The sequence below is a fragment of the Garra rufa genome, chromosome 16 (genome assembly GCF_049309525.1).
Source record: "Garra rufa chromosome 16, GarRuf1.0, whole genome shotgun sequence".
NCBI lineage: Eukaryota > Metazoa > Chordata > Actinopteri > Cypriniformes > Cyprinidae > Garra > Garra rufa.
This window is the reverse complement of record NC_133376.1, coordinates 26,359,725-26,384,114: the sequence shown is the minus strand read 5'-3', so window position 1 is coordinate 26,384,114 and position 24,390 is coordinate 26,359,725. Positions and strand designations below refer to the sequence as shown.

General features: G+C 37.8%; 1 protein-coding gene across 1 annotated transcript in view; it reads right to left on the bottom strand.

The window, feature by feature from the left end:
* The window catches only part of drp2 (dystrophin related protein 2), a 127,443-nt gene that overhangs the window by 54,475 nt on the left and 48,578 nt on the right, over nt 1-24,390 (bottom strand). The window contains 3 exon segments of the mRNA XM_073820221.1: nt 4,727-4,995; nt 6,969-7,089; nt 11,282-11,438. Of these exon segments, the coding sequence (XP_073676322.1) occupies nt 4,727-4,995; nt 6,969-7,089; nt 11,282-11,438 (547 nt within the window).

The window sequence follows — 24,390 nt, the reverse complement described above, 5'->3', positions numbered from 1 at the left end:
GGTTTATGGAGTGATGTGTCCAAACTGGAAATTTTTGGGCCTATGGATCAATGGATGTCTGGTGCAAAAAAAAGTCAAAGCTTATACGCAGAAGAACGCCATCTCCATCATCAAACATGGAGGTGGGCCAGTCCTGTTATGTTTTTTTTTTTTTTTTTTACTGTAGCAGGAAGTGGAAAACCGTATAAAGGATATCATGGATTCTTGAAAGTATCAGGCTATTTTGGCAAGAATTGTGAAGCCTGTGCAAAGACTGAAGCTAATGATCAATGTACTTTCCTGCAGGACAATCATCCTAAAGTATAGATCCAAAATCTACTTAAGCTTGGTTCAGGGATCAGTCATAGAATGTTCTTGAGTGGCCTGTTTAGTCTCAAGATTTAATTCTCATTGAAAATATTTGGCTGAATTTGAAGAAAGCAGTGGCAATGTGAAAACCACAGATTACCAGTGATTTGAAAGCTTATTTAGGCGAGGAATGGACCAAGATTGTGATAGAGAGGTGACAGAGGCTTCTAAACACCTCCAAACAGCATTTATTGGTGGTTTTAAAGAATAAAAGATTCTGCACTAAATTTTACTTTTGGGGGTTGAATAATTTTGAACATGAACGTTTAGTGCCAATTTGAGTTTTTTTCAATATGCATCAATTTACAATCTCAGAATTACTCTAATGTGTTTTAATAAACTTTCTCTAATAGTGTACTGATGCCTTTGTTGAAATGGTTTCACAACATTTTGTTCTCTGCAGCAAAATGTCTTGCAGGTCAAGAGGGTTGAATAATTTTGTTTGCAACTGTATATGATTTTTAAAAAATTGCTGCTGTTTTTCAGGAATAAATAAAAACAAAAAATCCAGATTTCCAGGTCTCATAGTTTTGATCCCCACCATATTTATGGGGTCCCAGGCAAGAGGTAACTATAGGAGCAGTAGAACAGTACAAACCTTGATCTTATGGTCTGTTCATACTCTTGAAATGCAGCCAGGAAAACGAATGAGAAACTGTAAGTCTGCAAGACATGCCGTGTGCTTGCCGGTTCTGACAGCAGGGGAAACATTGATAAATGCTCCACCTCCTGTCAGAGCATAACATGAACATGTCAGTTCACCGAGTCCGGCTTCAGCCTGAATTAAAAACTCAACATATTGCATCAGGGTACAGCTCTAGGCAGACAATCTAGTTAATAATTTAATTACACAGTTGCACATGTACAGTACTATGCTGTGCTGTTCACAAAAAGGCACATTACATCACAAAAACAAATGTGTTTGCATTAACAGAGAAACAGAAATATCATTTCCACACATGTGGAAACCTTTTGGGACCCGGACTACAGAACAGAAACTCTGACTCACTGATGCACAAGGTAGTACTGTAAATAGATACCTATGCTGTTCCATATCTATAATAACTCTGCTTATCTCCACGGGAACAACCATAATCATATCATCAATAAAAAGACCTCCCACTGTACAGCAGCTGTAGGAGTCTGGGCCTGTACATCATCACTGGTAGATTGCGAGGGGAAACATTAGAGAGATATGCTTCGGAATAGCACGGTAGATTACAGGATAACATATTCAGATGCCTCATCTTTCAGTCCTTTTATTGTTACAACACTAAGCTCTCTGTTTGATCATAGTCAAATGACTGAGCACAGTATCTTAAGGGCAAAACTAATAGCAGCATACAGCCGAGTGAGCCGCACTATTATCAGAAAACCATAAAACACACAGGCTGGAAACCGTACAAAGGAGATTCAGAAAGTAAATGGCGGTCAAGATATAAAAAATGCCACTGGACGGATTATGGCTGACATTTGCTTTCTGGATCTCCCTTGATACAGTGCGCTGTAATGAACTGTTAGGATGGCTTAAAGGATAACTGGATTGCACCTGCCCAACTTTCAGGACCTATCTCACCTAGAACACAGCCTATATTCTGTTCTCCCCTCAGGCAGATGTTACAGATCGCTGTGCACTAGAACATCCAGCCACAGGAAGTTTTTTCCACAGGCCATCTCCACCTTGAACAACTAGCATCCCCACTACTATGTACCTGTTTTTGTAGTTCACAATACTTATTACTTAGTACAGTTATTTCTAACAAAATGCACATTATCATTCTTTGCTTGGTTTGAACAGCAGCTATGCTTATTTTTCTCTATTTGCTTATATGTGACCCTGGACCACAAAACCAGTCATAAGGTTAAATTTTACAAAACTGAGATGTATATATAATATGAAAGCTCAGTAAATAAGCTTTCTATTGATGTATGGTTTGTTAGGATAGGACAATATTTGGCCGAGATACAGCTATTTGAAAATCTGGAATCTGAGGGTGCAAAAAAATCTAAATACTGAAAAAATCACCTTTAAAGTTGTCCAAATTAGGTTCTTAACAATGCATATTACTAATCAAAAATTACATTTTGATACATTTACAGTAGGAATTTAATTTCCTAATGATTTTTGGCATAAAAGAAAAATCAATAATTTTGACCCATGCAATGTATTTTTGGCTATTGCTACAAACATACCCCAGGGACTTAAGACTGGTTTTGTGGTCCAGGGTCACATATTTGCTTTTTTTGTTTCTGCCACAGGATAGGAATTATACAAGCTTCAGTCTGGATCCACCCCTCATGAAGATCTGTGATGACCGAACACCTGAGTAAAGATGCTGCCTGAGGACCTCAGATGATGGCAACCCATACAAAATTATGGTTTTTGAGGAAAACGTTCCAGGATTTTTCTCCATTTAGTGGACTTTAATGGTGGGCAACAGGTTGAAGGTCCAAACTGTAGTTTCAATGCAGCTTCAAAGGGCTCTACACGATCCCAGCTGAGAAATAAGTGCCTTGTCTAGCAAAACGATTTGTCATTTTCTTAAAAAAATTACAAAATGTATATAGCTTTTAACCGTAAATACTCGTCTTGCACTAGTGCGACTTACGTAGTCACATTGAAAATATCACGCGTGACCGACCCAGTGTTTGCAAAGCGAACGTTCAAGGAAAGTCAAACACCCTTTACAAAATAAGGTAAAAAATGAAGTTGGACGAATTTGAAGTTGGAGGAGAAAAGTTTTTCGCTCTACCCTAGATTTTTTTTAAACCGCACATGCGCATTGCAGAGCTAGTGCATGATAAGCATTTGTGGTTAAAAAGTATTTTAAATGTTTTTTTGTTTTGTTTTTTTTCCCCCCCGAAAATTACTGATTGTTTCACTAGATAAGACCTTTATTTCTCAGGTTGGGTGCGTGTAGAGCACTTAAAAGCTGCACTGAAAGTGCAATTTATACCTTCAACCCGTTGTGAAAATTATAAATAAAAAAATGCTTTTTCACTCAAAAAATGAGGTACCTACTTTCAGATAAATGAGGCCTATGATTAATCAGATGCAAATAGAAACACAAAACCAGTCCTAAATGAAAGAAAACAAGTTGACAAAAAGAATGAATCCAATATTTGGTGATAATATAGCATAATGAGAGATTTATAAGCAATTGTTTGGAGTCTGGTCATTTTTGACACAAGTCACAAGTGTGACTTTTTGCCATTTTGTACAAAACAAAAGCATTTAAAAAGCAAACTCCCTGACTAAACATTAAAGCACACTAATAGAGAACAAAAAAAACTTTTAAAAACTGAAAAAATAACCCCCTCAAAAACTGCAGCAATCTATTTGATTCAAACACATTCACATCAGGAGCAAATCACATCACACATTCACAGTGCATTTAATTTAAAGTCTGAAAAATCACTTGCTTAAACCCTACAGCGAAATGAAGTGAGAGAAAAAGTAAAAGAGCTTCTATGCCATTAAAGAACTGTGCCCTGTGGAGACTCTCATTACAATCTGGCTGAAAATCTTAGAATTAGTAATTGAGCAAGCTGTGAGGTCCACCAACAAATGAAAAAATATCTCAAGTCAATCAGAAAGTCTGACACAATACATCAACATCTGGCCATAAAATACATTTACATAATTATAAATTTACACTAAACCTCTTCATCTTTATCTATTTATGCAACACATCTAAAAGTAAACTGGATATATGGATCACAGGGTCTTGGCACCCAGCCATATAAAAAAAATAGTCACAATCAAGTCACTTTTTCACTTCCTAAACATGCCTACCAGCGCAAGATGTAAAACTGCAGTTTGGGTGTTTTTTTTTTTGCTTCTACCAAAATAGATGTGATTTAATGAATAGTGGTTACAACAACAATACTGTTGCAATGATGTCTGTATGTAAATGTAGCACTGGTATTTGTGCTGTGAATCTTGTGTAAACACTAATGCACCCTGATCTATTCTAGACAGCATCTGAAAATCCACCTACTCATATCAATCAACCACTGTGCCTATATTATGATTAAACTTTGACAGTTCCATGCAGCTTTAAATAAATAAAATAATTGGTACACACACATGCAGGTGACTTACAGAACTCCCTGTCATGCAGTGACACAGATCATATGACGCACGACAAAAGCATGACTAAAATAACCCTGACAATTCTAGTCAAAACGTCACATATGCAGGGAGAGTGATAGCTGATTTTTATGCTTTGTGAATGCAGTAACACTGAAGTAGGAATTGATGCATGTACAGACGTTATCAAATCAGACACCATTCCTTTAAAATCCAATCACAAAAGTGTAAACAGCCATTTGTCTGCATTAATCACTTGTGATTGGGTCACCGAAGACGTATTACCTTGGTAGCGTCTATATGGTCCTGGAGCGAATCGATAAACAGGTCTCCCACAGGCTCCCAGGCGTCCCTCACTCCCTCCGCCTGCTCCAGAGCCACAGCCAGCTCCTCCATGGCAGCCTGGATCTGCAGCAGCCTCTCCAGGGTTCGCTCCATGTGCCGGTGTCGGTCCACGCAGCGAGCCGTCAACTTCTCCCACAGGTCACTGGCCACATTGGCCTGCTTCCACACGGAGCGACTTACGTTCAACATTCGCCGGCGAGGAGAGACTTCTGTGATGGAGAGAGGGAAAGAATATGAGCCAACAGAGTGAAAACAACAGCCCTAATCTCTCCATTTTTAATTGCTCCATATGACACAGACACACACATGATGACATGTAGATGCAGAATTGGGTTGATGGCCTATATGTGAGGAGGCAAATTCTCATCAGGCATTGTAATTTCTATGCACCTGTGCTGGGTTAATGTGGGTTATAATACGGACATAATAGAGCTGCCTCTCGATAGCCGGGTATGCATTTGCATATTTTTAGGCAAATTTGGGATAATGCCTTAAAGGGTTTATCGGATGCCCATTTTCCACAAGTTGATATGATTATTTAGGGTCTTAATGAGAAGTCTATAACATACTTTGATAAAAATTTCTCAATGGTAATGTAAAAAACTTTTTACTTTGTCAAAATCAGCCCTTTTTAGAGCGAGCTATTCTGTTGCATGTTCCTTTAAATGCTATTGAGCTCCGTTCGCCCCGCCCTCCGACCGTGGGATGACAAGCCATAATGTTTACTTTAGCCGCATTTAGCTGCGTTTAGATGTGAAACTTGCTAACCAACACATTATTAAGAAAGGCCATTTGCAAAGATGCATAAAAAACCCTTACACTCACTTCTGCTGTAGGTGAAGCTGCATCACGAAATGCTTCGCACAAACATAGATGCATGTGTAGATCTGGATCGACGCTTTCCTTTTAAAAACAAAAGGAGTCGGCGATCGGAGTCGGACTGTTTCAGCTCGGTGAGGGCGGGTCTAAGGTAAGGCGCTCATGTCAATCAACTATCATGGGAGCGGCCTCTGTCGGTGTGTCATCACACCGACAAGAAGCTGAGAATAACCTGATTTTAAAAAGGGGATATTACTTTTAAAGATTAAAAAATACCACAGGGTGGACTTTTAACAGTGAAGGGTAGTTGTGTACACAATCTGCCAACACACATTAATGTTCAAACAACATGTAAAAGTGAGTTTTGCATTTGATGACCCCTTTAAAAAAGATAAATGGAAGTCTATCTAAAATGTACATTTATTGTCATAATAATTGGTATTATTTTCAAACTTTCCAGTTAGAATATCTAAAAATAAATTTACTTGAGAGGCAAAACTACAAAAAAATAAAATAAGTTTTTTGGCACTGTATTATTACCTCCTAAAATTAAGGTTTTTGAGGAAAACATTCCAGAATTTTTCTCCATATAGTGGACTTCAATGGGGATCAGCAGGGATCAAGACGTGTTGGAAAGGTTTACTCAGTGTTTACCAAGTAAACCTGCAAAAAAAGTCAAACGTCCTTTACAAAAAAAGGTAAAACCACGATGTCGGACAATTTTGAAGTTGGAAAAGAAATTCAAAGTTTTTCACCCTACCTTACCTTTTTGAACCAGAGTACACAGATGAAGTAGTAACCACGTGTGACCTTTCCAACGTGATTACGTAACGTGTGAAGTCATAGACGTGCATCCCAGAGCTAGTTCAAGATAAGCATTTAAGATTAAAAAGTATATAAATTTTAGGTTTTTTTAGAAAATGACCAATCGTTTCGCTAGATAAGACCTTTATTCCTTGGCTGGGATCGTGTAGAGCATTTTGAAGCTACATTGAAACTGCAATTTGGACCTTCAACCCATTGAAGTCCACTATATGGAGAAAAATCCTGGAATGTTTTCCTCAAAAACCTTACTTTCTCTTCGACTGAAGAAAGAAAGACACGTAAATCTTGGATGACATGAGGCTGAGCAAATTATCAGGAGTGAACTAATCCTTTAAACTTCAATGGAAAATTAAACTGAATGGAAACATTGCTAGTGGCAGATGACTGACTGGTGCAGGACCCGCTTCTAAGACAAATCATCTTAGCCCTAAATATCATGTGACTAATTATATAGGAGCCAGAGGACCACAATATCATGACGCTTACTTAAATGTATCAAAACGGTTAATTCACCACTTTTCATTACTAGGGGACCAACCTTTGCCATCAGGCAACGTCTCCTCCGGCTCCTGGAACGGGTGTTGTGCCAGGAAGGTCTGAGCCGATTCCAACACCGAGTAGATGTAGGGCCCTCTGGATTTGACATCTTCCATGAAAGCCTGCATACAACAACATGTGGTTACTAGAGCGTCACGCTGACATGATCAAACATCACAGCACAGGAATAAACATGAAAGCAGCCTTACTGACACACAGAAACTAGCTCACAGACATGGTATTAAAGCCCCACAAAATCCATCAACACCTGAGGTGTCAATCTACTGAGCTAAACCCGCTTTTCCAGCTTTACCTGGGTGAATACTGACAGATTACCACTAAAAGGATTGTTCACCCAAAAACAGAAATTGTGGTATTCATACCTCACATTGTTCCAAACCTGCATGATTTTTTTTCTGTCCATACAAATTTATCTTTTTAGCTGGTTGTGTCCAAAAAATGGAACTTAATGGGACCCAAAACAATATTGAACCTGACTGAGACATTATCTTCTGTTTTCCACAAAAGTCATAAAATCATACAAGTTTGGAACAACAGGAAGTTAAATTATGCCAGAATGCATCGTGGTACTCTCCTGAATGCTCATCGAAGACTGACAAGGAAGAGAAGAAATTGTTAAATTAAGTTATTTTTGTTTTCTTTGTACACAGAACTTCATAACATTACAGCTGGTTGGCTGGTCTTAGCTGGTTTAAGCTGGAAGTAGCTGGTTTTAGCTGGTCTCCCAGCCTGGCCAGCTAAGACCAGCCTGGCCAGGCTGGGAAAGTTGCCAAAACCTCTCTAAAACCAGCCTTCTGACCAGCTTTGACCAGCTAAAACCAGCCAACCAGCCTAGGCTGGTTTTAGCTGTTTTTTTTTTGTTTTTTTTTTAACAGGGTTAACTTCTAGGGTCGAATAGAAATCAATTTTGGTTCCTAATGTTCAGACATGCAGCTCAAAGCAGACTTGAACTACAATGTATATCAATCATAGAGTGAATTCTCTACTTCTAGGCTCCACCTACAGTTTTTCAACTAATCCCTTATAGTTACTAAGGCGACAGCTTCATTCATTTGAAATCTCAGTGGAATATTACCCCCTCTTTTTAAATCATTTATTTGGATGATCCAACAGTTCAATCCTCTTATAGCATAAAGAGATTACTATTTATTTTATCTCCCATTTTACCCACAGGAAATACCCAGTGTTATGTTCTTATGCCGATTATGGATATTCACACAAATGGGTGTGCAACCGCATTTGGATCCACCCCCAGTCTTTGAAACCTCTACCCACCTATTTGCAAATTAAGTTAGCTACCAAGAAACTGTAAACTGAAATCAAACACTCAAAAAGTAGAAATGTACTGCAGGGCTGCTGGATTCAAGAGGTCTCCTGCGGGGTTTTCGTGGAAAGTATGCCCTCCTGCCCATGCTTTGCTATTTCATGAAATAACCGAGGCCTGAAAATGTTTTCATTCCACTCACAGTGAAACTTTAATAGCAGCTAAACTTCATACTCAAGAGGTCTGCCTTTGGCTGAGCGAACGAAAATAAAGACTTAAGATCACTCATGTATTAATTATACATTTGTAGAAAAAGCCGGAAGAAATGGATGTTTCTGTCTGGTGATGTCTCTGTTGTTTCCTCAAGTAAGTACTTTAAAGTAATGATGGTATCTACTTAGTGTTCAAAGACTCAGAGGAATCGATTATATTTACAGTCTGCACAAGTATTAGGGCAAGCTTTAATACATACACAGTTTTTAAAGCAAACCACAAGTCCAATCGATTCAAATCCGTCAACAAACTCTGAAAAATTAGCACAGGGGAAGACAGAAAGAGTCTGATATTAAAACACAGAGGGCGAAAACCACTTATGATCAATAATTTAAATTTCTTAAAACGCCGTAATTCTCTGCAGAGCAGAATATGTGATTTCCCTTTCTGCTTTGTCTGAAAGGTTTTAAGGCGATGTGGCACATTGGGAACGCAAACTTTGTACACTGCAGAGGTGCATTGGAAGAAAAAGAGAAAAATATGTGACAGATGGAGTGATGGAGGTGCATGTGCACACATGTGTATCTGCATATTACATAAAGAGCAAAAAGCGAGCAATAAGAGAGAAACAAGAGAGAGCCAAGAAACGGACAGTGAGATACGGGTCTGTTAATTTGGAGGCTGATTTCACAGTGTGTCAGTCACAGAAAGAAAGAGCTTGCTATCTCTCTCTCTCTTTCTCACTCTCTCGCTCGATCTTTTCTCTCAGTAGCCCTTTTTTTCTGCTTTATTCAGCTGACAGCACTGGAAATTGGTGCTAAGATGGAAGCAGTATCCTGCAGTAGTACAGGGCCAATTACAAGGTGTGTGTTTATCTGGGAGAGTGAGTTTATGTTTGTGTATTGGGAGAGAAAACCATGTCTGAATGCAGAACATAATGTGTATGCACAGGAGAGTGGTAAATATTTAAAAACCCACATGACACAAAATCGTGACAACCACCATTTTTTCTTGGTTAACTAACATTAACTCATAACCGCATGATTTGTATTATTTTAGAACTTTAGAACTCTACTGTAATGAAGAAACAAGGATTTTCTGTTAAGTTGCTTTAAAACGATTTGTGGAAAGAGCTATAAAATACACGTGAACTGAACTAAATCACTCTTTTCAGTTAGATAACTTTAATAAATCAGGTAATCCAATTCTGAATGATACATTCACAAATCTGATTCTCAAGTGACTCACTGACTCAATGATCTGGTTACAATGATTAGTAGCTTACTGGAGGGTAAAAATGTCTGTAAATAATGTAATTTTAGTATGTTTCTTTACAAAACTTCACATAAGGTCATAAGTACGATATCTATGATTCTTTCCTAGTGGTTTTATGTCAATTTTTGAAGCTTTAAAGTAGGGATGGATAATTTTGATTTATTGAATTTTAATCAATTCTCATTTTTACGCAACAATATGGATTCTTAAATCCCAAAAAGTTAATGAATGGGACACTGTAGTGCACATCCTATTCGATAAATCATAAGCTTTTGTTACTTTTGATATAAAACAAAGGCTGAGATTCAAATTCTGTCAAAGGAAGCGGCACTTGAACGGATCATCTCCTCCTATTTGACCAGATACAGCATGAAATAAACATGAATGAACATTCAAAGGTATGTTAAAAAATTAAAAAAAAAAAAAATTATACCGAAATTTGTATCCTGTCTTATGTAATCGCTCAATCAGTGTTTCAACCGCGGAAAGATGTCAATATAACAGCTTGTAAACAATATGTCCCATAACATCACATTTACCTGAGAAAAACACACATTCACATTCTGTGACCATAAACAGAAAAATTAACTCTAGAGAAGAGTATTTCGCTGAATATATGCACCATATCACAAATTCATTACCATCTGTACTGTTCTTCAATATTTAATTTGTGTTTGAATAAATCCATTAAGTTTTTTATGACAGCCACCATTCAAATGTTTATATTACAAAAAAAAAGAGTGAATAATAGTTATTTTACTGTAAAGTTAGTACACGGCAATATTAATTATAAAGATAGTAACCTTAAATATTAGTTTAATCTTCAATATTACAGTATTATAGTTCAAACCGACTATCATGTATATTTAACAGCATTAGTAGAGATTTCTTTTCCTTGAGAAAATGTGCTATGCATAGCTCATATACATCTAAAATAATCAATACTGAATCAAATCGAAATCGGAAATGGATTCTGAGTCAATACCTATCCCTACTTTAAAGATTGCATATCCAATAATTTGGACAGTCTTCAAATTTCTCCATTTGTCTTCCAGTGTCATAAAGAGCATTATATGAGATTGGAATGACTTAAGTAAAACTCTTTTTAGATAAACTATCCCTAAATTGGAATAAAAATAAAGTGTAAACATAAAAGTTGCATCTTAAGCCATTTATTGGGAATGCATTCGTTGTTGCCACTATTCTTTTTGTTCTATTTTCATTGATCTTGCAAGCCTTTTGTGGTTTGTGAACAGAGGGGGGTTCAGATTTCCAATTAACATGTTTCATTCAGGTCTACTTTTGCATCTTGATAATGGATCCAGACTCTTTTTATTAGCTTACAGGTGGGTGGGCTCGAATCTTTAACGTCATTCTGTCTGAACTCCTGCTGCCATATTGCAGTCTTAAATATTGAATTGATTCTGTTATGTTGATAGATGACAAGATTAACCGTGTTTGGGAGCAAAGTCAGCAAGAGAAAAGATATGCTAATGTGAGGAAAGACAGCATGAGTAAGTGTGCATGTGTGTTAAGCCAACCTGGTGGAACTCCCGCTGGTGCTGCACCGCTCCGACATCACCACCTATGGGCAGCTGGTCGGACAGCTCCTCGTCTTTAGCTGTCAGCCATTCGATGATCTCCTGCAGAGACAGCTGGAGCTTCCCGCTGTTGTCCGAAAAGGCCTCCAGCCGTACCCTGCCAACACAGCAAACGACAGCCCGCCACAGGGCACGGACCCATGGTCAAAACTGAGACAGCACTGAGATCACAGCACTGAAAACCATCCAAATCTAGACTCTCAGGACATACTGTTACAGAACCTTGTCACCATTTCGGTTTTATTATTTTTGAGGTTTTTGCAACAGCAGATGTTTCCTCTGCTTTACAAGACTCACTCCTATATATATATATATATATATATATATATATATATATATATATATATATATATATATATATATATATATACACTAAATAAAAACACACACACACACACACACACACACACACACACACACACACACACACACACACACATACAGTTGAAGTCAAAAGTTTGCATACACCTCGCAGAATCTGCAAAATGGTAATTTATATAAAATAAGAGGGATAATACAAAATGCATGTGATTGTTTAAGTACTGACCTTAATAAGATATTTCACATAAAAGACGATTACATATAGTCCACAAGAGAAAATAAGAGTTGAATTTAAAAAAAAAAAAACACATGCAAAAGTTTACATACACTTGATTCTTAATTTTGTATTGTTACCTGAAAGATCCACAGCTGTTTTTTTATTTAGTGATTGTATGATTTTGAGATCCATCTTTTCTGAGGAACTCATATGCAACTATTACAGAAGGTTCAAATCACTGATGCTTCAGAAGGAAACAATGCATTAAGAGCCAGGGGGTGAAAACTTTTTTGAATTTGAAGATCAGGATAAATTTAACTTATTTTGTCTTTTGGGAAACATGTAAGAATCTTCTGTAGCTTCTAAAGAGCAGTACTAAATTTAAAAAAAATGATATTTAGGCAAAATAAGAAAAATTTACACATCTTCATTCTTTTTAAAAGTTTACACCCCTGACTTTAAATGCATTGTGTTTCCTTCTGAAGCATCCGTGAGCATTTGAATCTTCTGTAATGGTTGCATGTGCCTCAGTTGTCCTCAGTGTAAAAAAAGATGGATCTCAAAATCATACGTTCATTGTTGGAAAGGGTTCAAATACACAAAAATGCTGACAAAACCGAGCGAAAAAAAAAAAAAAAAAATGTGTGGGACCTGAATGATTTTTCTGAAGAACAGCGAGTAGTTTAACTGTTCGGGACAAACAAGGGACTCACAAACAACTATCACTAAACAGCAACAACAACAACAAAAAAACACACAGCTGTGGATTATTCAGTTAACAACACAGTATTTAGAATCATGGGTAAGTAACTTTTTGATGAGTAATTTTTATAAATTCAACAATTATTTGACTTCATCTGTACATTTACTGTAAGTGTCTGTAAAGATGCACACATACACACCTAGGCATCTCCAACCTAGGCACATCAAAAGAAGAGTTTTGCATACCGACAAGCATAACACATCTCCATGACGTCCCAGCATGTAATGAAACAGGAAAGCACGTCTCAACCCATTGCCCTGCATTTACATGGAGGAACTCATGGGATGAAATCTTATCTGTTTGCAGGAATCACATTTTCTCAAGGCAATAAATAAAATATAAAGCGAGTCGTTTAGCCACCTGCCCACATGGACTGGAATTGTTTTAGAACAGGATAGTTCTGTCAGCATCCCACCTGATGCTGCATAAAGGATTGAGAGAGAAGAACCTTCTGTTGCAATAACCCCCAGTGTCCCAGCATGCAGCAGACACTCACAACTGCATTATTTTTAGCCCATTATGTGGCACTCAAGAGCACTGTCAAAGCCTAGGGAATGCAGGAAGAAAATAATAACTAAGACAAAGAGATTAAAAAAGAAACAAACATTACAGTGTGGCATTTTATGTTAGGGGGAAAACATAAAAAAAAGAAAAAAAAAGAACAATGTTTGCATGACTACTTAATATTTGTAAAAATAAGCAATGCTAATGCTAATACAGCAAGGACCGCATTAAGTCATGGGTGAACCATGTACAATTTAGCTCCAGGCCATTTAGGTTGGTCGCACGATGGTTGTGCAAGAAGACAACTGTAGGATATTCACCTATTTGTGTCACTACAGTGTTTCTTGTGTTTGAGATCATGAATTCATTTCCTTCTTGCAGTATTTGCTGCATCCTGTCTATCTTCCACTTTAACAAGATGCTCAGCCTCTGCTGATAAAAAAAAAGTGGCCTCACAGCATGATGCTGCTTCACTGTAGGTATGGTGTTTTTTGAGGTGTGGGCAGTGTTAGAGTTGCAGCACCACACACAGCTTTGAATTCTAGATGAAAAGCTTTATTTTGGGCTCATCTCAGCAATATTTTCCTGGGTCACCATTATGTTTTTTGGCTCCAGGTGTGCTTTGCATGGGCCTTATTGGGCTCCTTTTGTGCCATTCTCCCAAACAGGTTATAAGCTGGGTTTCAATCTGCATACTTTTATGCTAATGTTGGAATGACATATAAAAATGCTGGATGGAAACTCTTGCTATATGGTAAAAGGAAGCTATGATGAAAACACTTACTACCGAGCTGGACCATTACAGTACCACACAGAGGGACGCCACTATTATTTTAGCACACAGTAAATGAGCAATCAGGCTTGACCTTTGACCTAGCTGGGACTTTTCCAGTGACCCTACCACTGCAACCTTGGGTCTCAGTGTGGCACAATTCCTGGTCTGGTTAGGGATGCTGGTCCTGACCTGGCAGATGGTGGGTGAGTCTGTGGGTATTCTATCGAATTTACAGAGCGTCTGTGAGTGACGTCGACTCACGCATGAAGGAACCACCAACGAACGGACACCCCGTAAATTTGACAGAGGGTGTTCGTGATGATGGGACTGATTTGTAAAATTGTGTGTAATTTCTTAGTGTTTACAGGCAAGTTTGAACAGAATCCCAATCCATAATTCATCCTCAGGGAGAAATTCACTTTAGTCTCAGGGTCAGAACGGTTGGCAGCAGGGTAAGAAATTAACTTTTCCATTAAGGGGCAAATTTGGCCCCTGAAATTGATTTCCAGTGGCATTTTTACAGTACATACTATGCTGTCTTTAATGTCAAATACTTAAGACGCATATGTAGATCGGGATCGGTGCTTTCCTTTCAAGAACGAAAGTAACGTTAATCCTCTGTGTCTTCAGCGGCTCAGATGTCGGGAGTAAATGACGACTGCTATGTTCATTATTATATCCAACAATATATCACCTCAATCGCTCAATCAGAGACATTCTTGTCTTCCCCTGCACCTGAGTCGACACAACGGCGATTGGAGTCGGACTGTTTTAGCTCGGTGAGGGCGGGTCTAAGGCTAAGGTAAGGCGCTCATGTCAATCAACTACCGTGGAAGCGGCCTGTCAGTGTGTCGTCTATATTATTTTGGATGAAAAGTGGGAGGCTTGTAACTGTCCCGTTGACTGCCAAGTAAATAACACTGTCAAGACCCAGAAAAGTATGAAAGACATTGTCAAAATAGTCCATCTGCCATCAGTGGTTCAATCTGAATTTTATGACGCGACGAGAACACTTTTTGTGCACAAAGAAAAAAAAATCGACTTTATTCAACTTTTTTTTTCTCCTCTGTGACACTTCCTGCAAGCGCGTTCATGAGTTCACGAGCAGACCAGGATGCATGCGGGGATTTTCTTGGTTAAAAACAAGCTAAAGGGGAACTGTGTAATTTCTGTGCCACAAGAATCACCAAATGAAATCAGAAACGCATACAGGTAATTTGGGGGGGGGGGGGGGTCATTTAAATAAAATTCATAGATGCACATCAAAAAAAGTCATTTTTTTCTTGAAAAGTCATTTGACTGAATAATTTGCTCAAACAAATTTACACATCAGTGACGATTCTGTTCTAGTGAACAAATGGGATAGAAACACTGCTTAATTCGCATATTGTTTTTAGTTTTGTTTTTTCCCTAGAAACTGAATTCACAATTAAGATGAGTCTCATATGAATAGTTCTCATCCAAGAGAAACAGCAAACTTCTACGAATGCCACATGATAATATTATTATTATTATTATTATATTAAAACAAATCTAACTTAAAATGGTAGAAAGAAAGAAAGAAAGAAAGAGAAAGAAAGTAAAAAGTAAAAAAGAAAAAAGAAAGAAAGAAAGAAAGAAAGCCAGCAAGAAAGAAAAGAGTAAAAAAGAAAGAAAGAAAAAAAGAAAGCAAGGAAAAAGTAAAAAAGAAAAAGCAAGCAAGCAAGAAAGAAAAAAAGAAGAAAGCAAGAAAAAAGAAAAAGAAAGCAAGCAAGCAAGCAAGAAAGCAAGAAAGAAAGAAAAAGAAAGAAAGAAAGAAAGCCAGCAAGAAAGAAAAGAGTAAAAAAGAAAGAAAGAAAAAAAGAAAGCAAGAAAGCAAGGAAAAAGTAAAAAAGAAAAAGCAAGCAAGCAAGAAAGAAAAAAAAGAAGAAAGCAAGAAAAAAGTAAGAAAAAGAAAGCAAGAAAGCAAGAAAGAAAGAATTTATATACACTGAAATAATGTATTTTTTCCCTTCAATAACTTTTGTTTTTAATAAGAGAAACACAGTTCTGGAATCACATAATCTCATAATTACATTAAAAATGTTAAGAACCACTGCCACATATGTGCAACCTTTAAGGTCCTTTCCTAGCTACTGAGCCCTAAAGACCAAATCAAAAATTTGGGGATAAGGATCTGGACCAGTACCCAAAAAAGCAGCAAGTACAAACTCCAGCAATCCTGAAATCTATGAGCTGTCATCATTGTGCCCTTGAGCAAGACCCCAGGTTGCTCCAGCGAGGTTAGGGACTGTCCGTGTAATACAGTATAGAGCCCCTTTGGATAAAAGTTAAATGACAAAGTAAAAAGACAGTGATTGCTGGCCTCAGTGTACTCACAAATCGACCTCTGGTTCACACAGATTGTTTTGAGGGATGACTTTTACAACAGGGCTAGTTAAATGTAGCCTCCACTTAGTAATAATTGAAGCAACAGTGTCCACCGGGACATCCAAATACTAATGTGCTTGTTATTTTTAATCATTCACAGATAGAGGCCAATTGTCAGGCAACCATGTGCTCATTAGGACAACCCAGGCAGATATAGAAAACTAATGCAAACATATTTTCACTTTAATTTAAAGAATATTTTCCAGAAAACAAAGTCATCAAAATAATTAATTTGCCGTTTCAGCTCACATTCTCAGTGGAAATGAAAGAAATTGTTACTATATACTGCATAATTACAGAACAAGAGAAGAGGTTCGATGAAAAGAGAGAAGCCAAATAGGAGACCTGCTTCACCTGTTCAGACCTCTATTGTAGTGAAGGAGGGTGGGCACAGCGCTCTATATAATGATGTGTTATTAGACTCAATAAAGGCAGCCAGGCTGCAGACATTTCATTAGAGAGCCTGTGTGTTCTATAGTTGCCTGAAGGCTCCTTCATCATACAGACAAACACAAACAAGCACACACACCTCCTCCAATGGTACGCAGCGAATAAATAAGCACACACACACACACACACACACACAAACACAAAAGAATTGAACCCAAAGAAAATGCTGCTCACCCAGCTGCTACTATCAAAGGGTCACAGCCACAGCAAGCTGTAGATTTTTGTGCTATTCACGTCAAAGATCAGATGAAGCTCCTGTCTGTGTGAGTTTAATGAGTTCATGTAGCATTTCTACTCAGCGGTGATAGGTTGAACTTACTTAGAATAGAAAAGGAGGAGTTCTTGAAAGGGCCTTTTTTCACACGGCTAGCCTTCGGCATATCCGGCACACGCTGCTTTTGATACTCTATTACATGTCTTGTTGTAGCTTTGTAAATTGAAGTATGTTACAGGTAAATGTGAACATGTATCAAGCACTAGTATATAAAGTCATTGAACAACGTTAATAGGGTCATTATTGCTAGCAATGCCAAGGGTTTTATTATTCGTGAAACCAAGTGCTATGAATACAGTGGGATCTAAACTTAGGTCTCTAATCAAATTGGCATATTTATTATTAAGTTTATTATGTAAACTCTTTCCTTCCTGTAGACAGTGAGATGTTCATCAGGTTGTACACAAGCTGTGCAAGTCATTCACACTGCTCTCATTAAAAAAAACAGTGAAAACCAAATACTTAGAAAATCTGAAAGTCATGTTGAGCTGTTAATTCAACTTTTCACTCAAATGTTAGGCTGATAACACCATAATTTGTGATGATTTTATTAAATAAATAAATGAAAACAGAACAGAACCATATTATGTTTCCACTGAATAAAAAAACTGAAAAAAGAAACACTGTAAAATATTAAGTCACAGCTGTATACTTGCTGCTTAATATTTTTGTGGAAAACATGATTTTTTTGATTCTCTGATCTGGATTGTCTCTCTATCAAGTTATTCATCAAAAAAACAGCATTTATTTGAAATAGTAAGGATATTTGCAATGCTACAACCTATTTCCATCTTTTTACACTGAGGACAACTCAGGGACTTATATGCAACTATTACAGAAGTTCCAAACGCTCACTGATGCTTCAGAAGGAAACACACAGCATTAAGAGCCGGGGGGTGAAAACTTTTTGAATTTAAAGATTAAATTTAACTTGGTGGAAACATGTAAGAATGTTCTTTAACTTCTGCAGGGCAATACACATCATCATTCTGTTCAAAAGTTAACACCCCATCTTAATGCATTGTTTTTCCTTCTGAAGCATCAGTGAGTGTTTGAACCTTCTGTAATAGTTTCATACGAGTCCCTCAATTGTCCTCAGTGTGAAAAGATAGATCTCAGTATCATACAGTCATTGTTGGAAAGAGTTCAAATACAGAAAAAGGCTAAAAAAAAACAAAGAATGTTTGGGACCTGAAGGATTTTTCTGAAGAACAGCAGACAGTTTAACTGTTCAGGACAATAAGAGACTCATGAACAATTATCACTAAACAAACAAACAAAAAAAACAGCTGTGGATCATTCAGGTAACAACACAGTATTAAGAGTCAAGTGTATGTAAACTTTTGAACAGAGTCATTTTTATAATTTCAACTATTATTATTTTTGTTTTTTTGTGGACTATGTGTAAACATCTTTTATGTGAAATATCTTATTCAGGTCAGTACTAAATAAAAAAAATAACATGCATTTTGTATGATCCCTCTTATTTTGGTAAAATAATTAACATTTTGCAGATTCTGCAAGGTGTATGCAAACTTTTGACCTCAACTGTATGAACGTAGCCAGAGAGAAAATAGGACTTGGCACAAATATGGGCCTATACTCATACTGCTGTGAATTCCATTCACTGAAGGCACTCATAACTTTTTTTTCTCGACACATTTGACTAAATCAGAGCAGTTCCTGCATCCAGCACTGTGAGTACGAGGGACACATCTGCCCCTTTATGCACGCCAGGGTATGATCTGTCCTGTACAGTCAAGCCCCTGTGCTACTAATTCACTGATCCACAGCAAGACTGCAACACCTCACACCTGTGCCATGTTTGCACATTGCACAGCATCTCTCTGCCTCACTCGCCATCACAGATATAGTACATTACATCCAGTAACCCATCCTATACAGACCGCTGGGTTTTTGCAGCCCTTCTGAATCCTTAGACTTAGACCATCGATCATCTCATCTCTCTCTAAGGCTTTACGGGGATTCCTCCAAAAGCCACAAAATCAAACAATGCCTCTGCTGGACAAGCATCCAAATCCTGCGGTCGTTTTTACAGAGGAGGAGAAACAAATAAAACCCAGTGGAATCAGGGGAGGGCAGTATTATAGACCTCCTCGCTTGGCTCCAGGTAGCAAACTTGGGTTAACAAATGGAGATTAATGGAGGGCTTTTAATGGAATGAATTGCAGCGCTGAGATGGCACATGGTGGAGGCATCTGGATCGGTTCTGTTGCGAGAGCTGGACGGCATGTTATAGTGAGCTGGCTGTGACTGCTAGTGAGCGTGGAAGCAAACAGGTGACAGCTGTGCGCGGTGCTCTGGCAGTCTTGTAACGTGCTTGTTCGATATGAACCATCAGACATGATAGCTAGCGTAGGGTATAGTAATCAATACCAGTGGCCAATGAGGAGCTACTTTTACAATGTTCACACATGGCACAAAGCAAGCTATTTTTTGGGGACCATTCATGCCTTTTTAGAGCCATCTGTCCTGAATTATTTTTACAGTTATCTATTTAGCAGGCATTTTAACCAAGGCGATGAGGATGATAGCAACACAAGCTCTCAGCTGCTTGTATCCAAAGCAATTTACAGTAGATTTAACCCAATAGGTCACAACTTAATTATCATTTGAGTTTGGCTTTTCTTTTGAATAGTTTTAACTATTTTTTAATTTCTCAAGCCATCAGTCATCAAAGCTTGTAAATATTGGTCACAGATTTACTCTAAATTTCACCAAGCTGATTGCTCTCTAAAACCTCCCACAGATGATGTTTTCAGGCCTTTTCAAGTCTTATTTTGATGTAACAAAATGGTTATATTTAAGTGTGCAAGTTATTTACGTACTTTTTTAAATTAGCCTTCCCATTAATGCCATTATATTGTTCATTTAGACTGATTTGTGAACACAGAACACGCTCGAACACAAGAGGCGGGATTTATTGGCATGAACCACTCACAGCTGAACATAACCAGTCATATCCAATCACATAGCAATGAAGGCATTGCCTCCTCTCATGTGACTAGGGGTGGGCGATTTGGTAAAAATATCATATCACGATTTTTTCAAGAAATATCACGATTCACGATTTTATCACGATTCTTTGTCATGTTGGTTTTACTTTTTTACAAGTTGTCTGAGTAGTACAGCCAAATTAATTTTTCTATTTTAAAACCAAAACCTTACAAGGTAACAAAATATAAAATAAAAAGAATGGCAGATATTTAAGCCAAAGTGGGCGAAGACAAAAAATCTTTGTCATTATTTTCTTTGTTTTTAAAAAATAAGAACAAAGATAAGCTACATGTTACAAATACACATACTATACAAATAAAACAAACAGTGCTTTAAATTTCAGGTACAGTCCATGTATTTATCAGTAGCATTCAAGAAATTTAATTAACAAATATAAAAATAAAACACTATATACATTATATACATAAATTATACATAGAAGCAACATTTAAAGCAACTGTATTGAAGTTCTTCAGTCAAGAGCAGTGAGTGATTTTCCTTTGTGTTTTGTTTTATTAGTGTATCATCACCCAAAAATGAAAATCCGTTTTTCTCTTAACTGTTTACTTTCACTTTAGACAACCGACTGTGTTTATATGTAATCCTTGCGTGTTTTTGACAGTATAAGCAAATTAAACGCCAAAGATAGCTCAGTTTAGTAATCAGGTGCTGTTTGACAGATTTTAGCGCACGTGCTTCAGGTTTACGCGCTCATGAAGCGCATGCCAGAACAGCGCGCGGACCAAATGGCGTTATTTTACCGGGCAAGACTTTGAAGCACATTCAAATAATGTACTTTTGTGATCGCGAATATGAATAAGTGCAGTGTCCCGTGAGTGAATGTACAGTATATTAAGACGGAGGCACACTGTAGCACGATACTACGATATTTATTCAAAAGCAGATCGTGGAGACATTTTAATCGTCCACGATCAAAAATCGTCATATCGCACACCCCTACATGTGACCTTCCCCCATTCATTCTCAATTACCCCCCACCAAACCCACTGCATGCTTTAGGGGGTCTGTTAAAACTCAACAGGCTCAGGGGAGGTGAGACAGACACAGACTCTTGCTGTAAACTTCTTTAGAAAAACGAGTTTCATACACGTTTTAATGTTATATCTTATAATATTGGAGTTGTTTTATTTTTGAACTATGAATTTTTTATTATCCAATATTTTATGGAAAACACCTCTGGTACAAATTGCAATGGCCAACGATAAATAAATTAAATATAGCTGCAAGCAGCAATTACCATGGTTCATGCGTTTTAATGCATTTAAGCACATATAAAAAAGACATTATTTAGCAAGCCTGTAACCAACTAAATCAATGACTAAAAAGCATTTGTGGCAAACACAGGTAATTTGTCATAGAAATATGATGTTTTAACATTTATGACTGTTTTAGCAGCAGCTGTGGTCCGATCTTCCTAAAACTTTGCATCTTGTTTAGAATCACATGTGGCATGTGCTCACTAGGTTTTGAGTTTTTGTTTAGGCTTTATAGGCTTTTGAGTATATTTGGACAGGCCCCTTTTCTAAAGGACCCCGTTACAGCTTTCCAAATGGTACAGTTCAACATTTTTTGATAATTACTGACATGGATAGTCCAGAGAATTGTACTGCTGTGTTTTTTTCCAGATTGAGCGAAAAACCTAGGACTAGTTCACAAAAGTAGGTTTTTCACATCTACTCAAGCATTTAACTAATGGTTTGATTGACAGCAGCGGTTCCAGAGGCAAAGTTGTTTGGAATGAGGAGATCTATTGTATAATATGATTATTGTGCGTATGTGTGAAAAACTGTGCAATATACAATCGTCTACACACTTGAAAAATGCGATATCACCCTCCCAGTGGCCGATTTCTTTCAAATTTTTCACAGGCCTTAAGGGCCTCGAGTCAAACAGGCCCACGAGTTTCGTTCCAATCGACCTCTGTTAACCTTGTCTAATAGGTGCTCAAAGTTCATCGACCTATGTCGGCCATGTTTTTTGAGATACGCAAATGTCCTAATGGACGCTTGTTGCAAAGATGTCGACAAACTGTTGCATAGTTATGGTCATTTTTATGCTTTTCCCTCTTATAATGCCACCAAGTGGCCAAGCTCCACTGCTTTTTTCATGTCACCTCAGATTTAGCTTTTATATACATGTTGTGAGTTTGGCAAAGATATCTCATTCCATTCAAAAGTCACAGCCGTTTTAGTAAAAGCGGCCCTGCCCCTTTTGAATGTTTTGGCGTCAAAAGAATTAATTTTTTTGATAATTATTGATATTCACTTTTCAGAGAATGTTCCTGAACTGGTCAGTTAAAATGTTCCCTACCAGTGTGCAATAAAAATAACGTGCAATAATCTGATATTTATTTACTACCACCTCCACCCTAATACATCCCTGCATTCCATTCTATCATCTACAGCACAACTGTACATGCCACTTATTTATTTCTCAATTTATTTTTACAAATTACTATTATTTTATAAAAAAAAAAATTGTCTATTTATATTTACATGTGTATTTTCTTATTCTCATCTTATTTTGTATTGTCTGTATGTTGTTGTTGTCCTTGTATACTGGAAGCTAACGACACCGAAACAAATTCCTTGTATGCACTAAATAAAGGCCTTTAGGGCTTTGAGTCAAACAGGTCCACGTGTTTCATTCCGATTGACCTCCGTTAACCTTGTCTAATAGGTGCTCTAAGTTCATCAGCCTATGGCAGCCATGTTTTTTGAGATACGCAAATGTCCTTATAGATGCTTGTTGCAAAGATTTTTATGGCGACAAACTGTTGCGTACTTATAGTCGTTTTTAGCTCTTATAATGCCACCAAGTGGCCATGCTCCACTGCTTTTTTCATGTCACCTCAGATTCAGCTTTTATATACATGCGAGTTGGGCGAAGATATCGCATTCCATTCAAAAGTTATTGCCATTTTAGTCAAGGTGGCCCTGCCCCTTTTTAATGTTTTGGCATCCCTTTTGTGACGAAATTTAAACTTTTTTAAATCTTCCTGCACTGGGTTGGTTCCAATCGGGTGAAAAACCTAAGACTAATTCGCAAAAGTAGGTTTTTCAATAAATGCAAAATACCCGAAAATTTCTCCCAGGGTGATGGACGTATCCGAGGCGTGAGGCTCAAGTAAGACACTTGAGCCTGCAACAAGCAGTGAAGGAGTTATGAGCGATTTCGTACTTTTGAACACTGTACGCCTACTGGGACAAGCCTTGGTCAAGTCAAGATTATTTATACAGCACTTTTTACAATACAAGTTGTGTTCAAAGCAACCTTACAATATTAAAATAGGACAAGTGTGTCAATAATGCAAAAGTTCCATGTTGCATCAAAGTCAAATTGCAGAGGACTCATCTGGTTTCTATGGCCTTGCGCCTTGGTGACTTTGTAGACGTTGGTAGTACTACCATCCTTCAAAGTTTCAAGTCTCTACAACTTACACCGTGTCTACACCGGACTCGAGTGGCGCGGCGCGACTGCCGTGTTCTATTTATGACATGCTCACACAAATTTTAAATGATTTGCAATGGTTGCTTTGTCACGTCCAGTGTAGACAGACTTTAGCTGTTGCGGCGCGACAACTGTCCCGTCCGGTGTAGACACGGTGTCACGAATTGGTTTGCCCAATCAGTTTTATGTGGAGACTGCGGCTACATGGTTGAACCCCTAATTCTAATACTTAAAATTTTTTAGGCTGATGCAGATAGCAGAGATTAGACTGTCCACTGATATGTGCACTCTGATGACACAGGCAAGATGATCAAAAAATGTAGAGACACTAACCTGTCTCAATCTTGCAGATTAAAGCACAATAAAAACAGATAAAACTCATTAGTTCAAATCAGGCTCTTTGGTCACGTTACATGATAACCATCAGCGAGGGGTTGCTTCACGGATCAGCGAATGACTAAACGCTAAAGATAAGAGTGAGGTGCATGGTGCCTGGTATCCTTTCTCTTTCATTTGTGTTTCCATTTCAGAAGCGTTGCCTAAGGCTCTGGGTGCCATTCTCTTTGAGGCCTGTCCTCTCAATGACACAAGCCTCAAAATACAACACTGAATGAAAAGGAGGGGAGGGAGATTTGTCTGCTAGCACAGAGCCTCAGAAGCAATGAAGCCATTGGCTAAAAAAGGTGATGGTGCCATGGGAGAAATGAGCCTTACAATTCAGCATCGCCTGTCTCGCCTGTTTCATTACCCTACATTCTGTTTATAAGACACAGTTAAGCAAACACAATGGCCCACTGCACAGGCCCTTACATGCATACAAATAGCGCACCTGTATTATCAGCCGGTT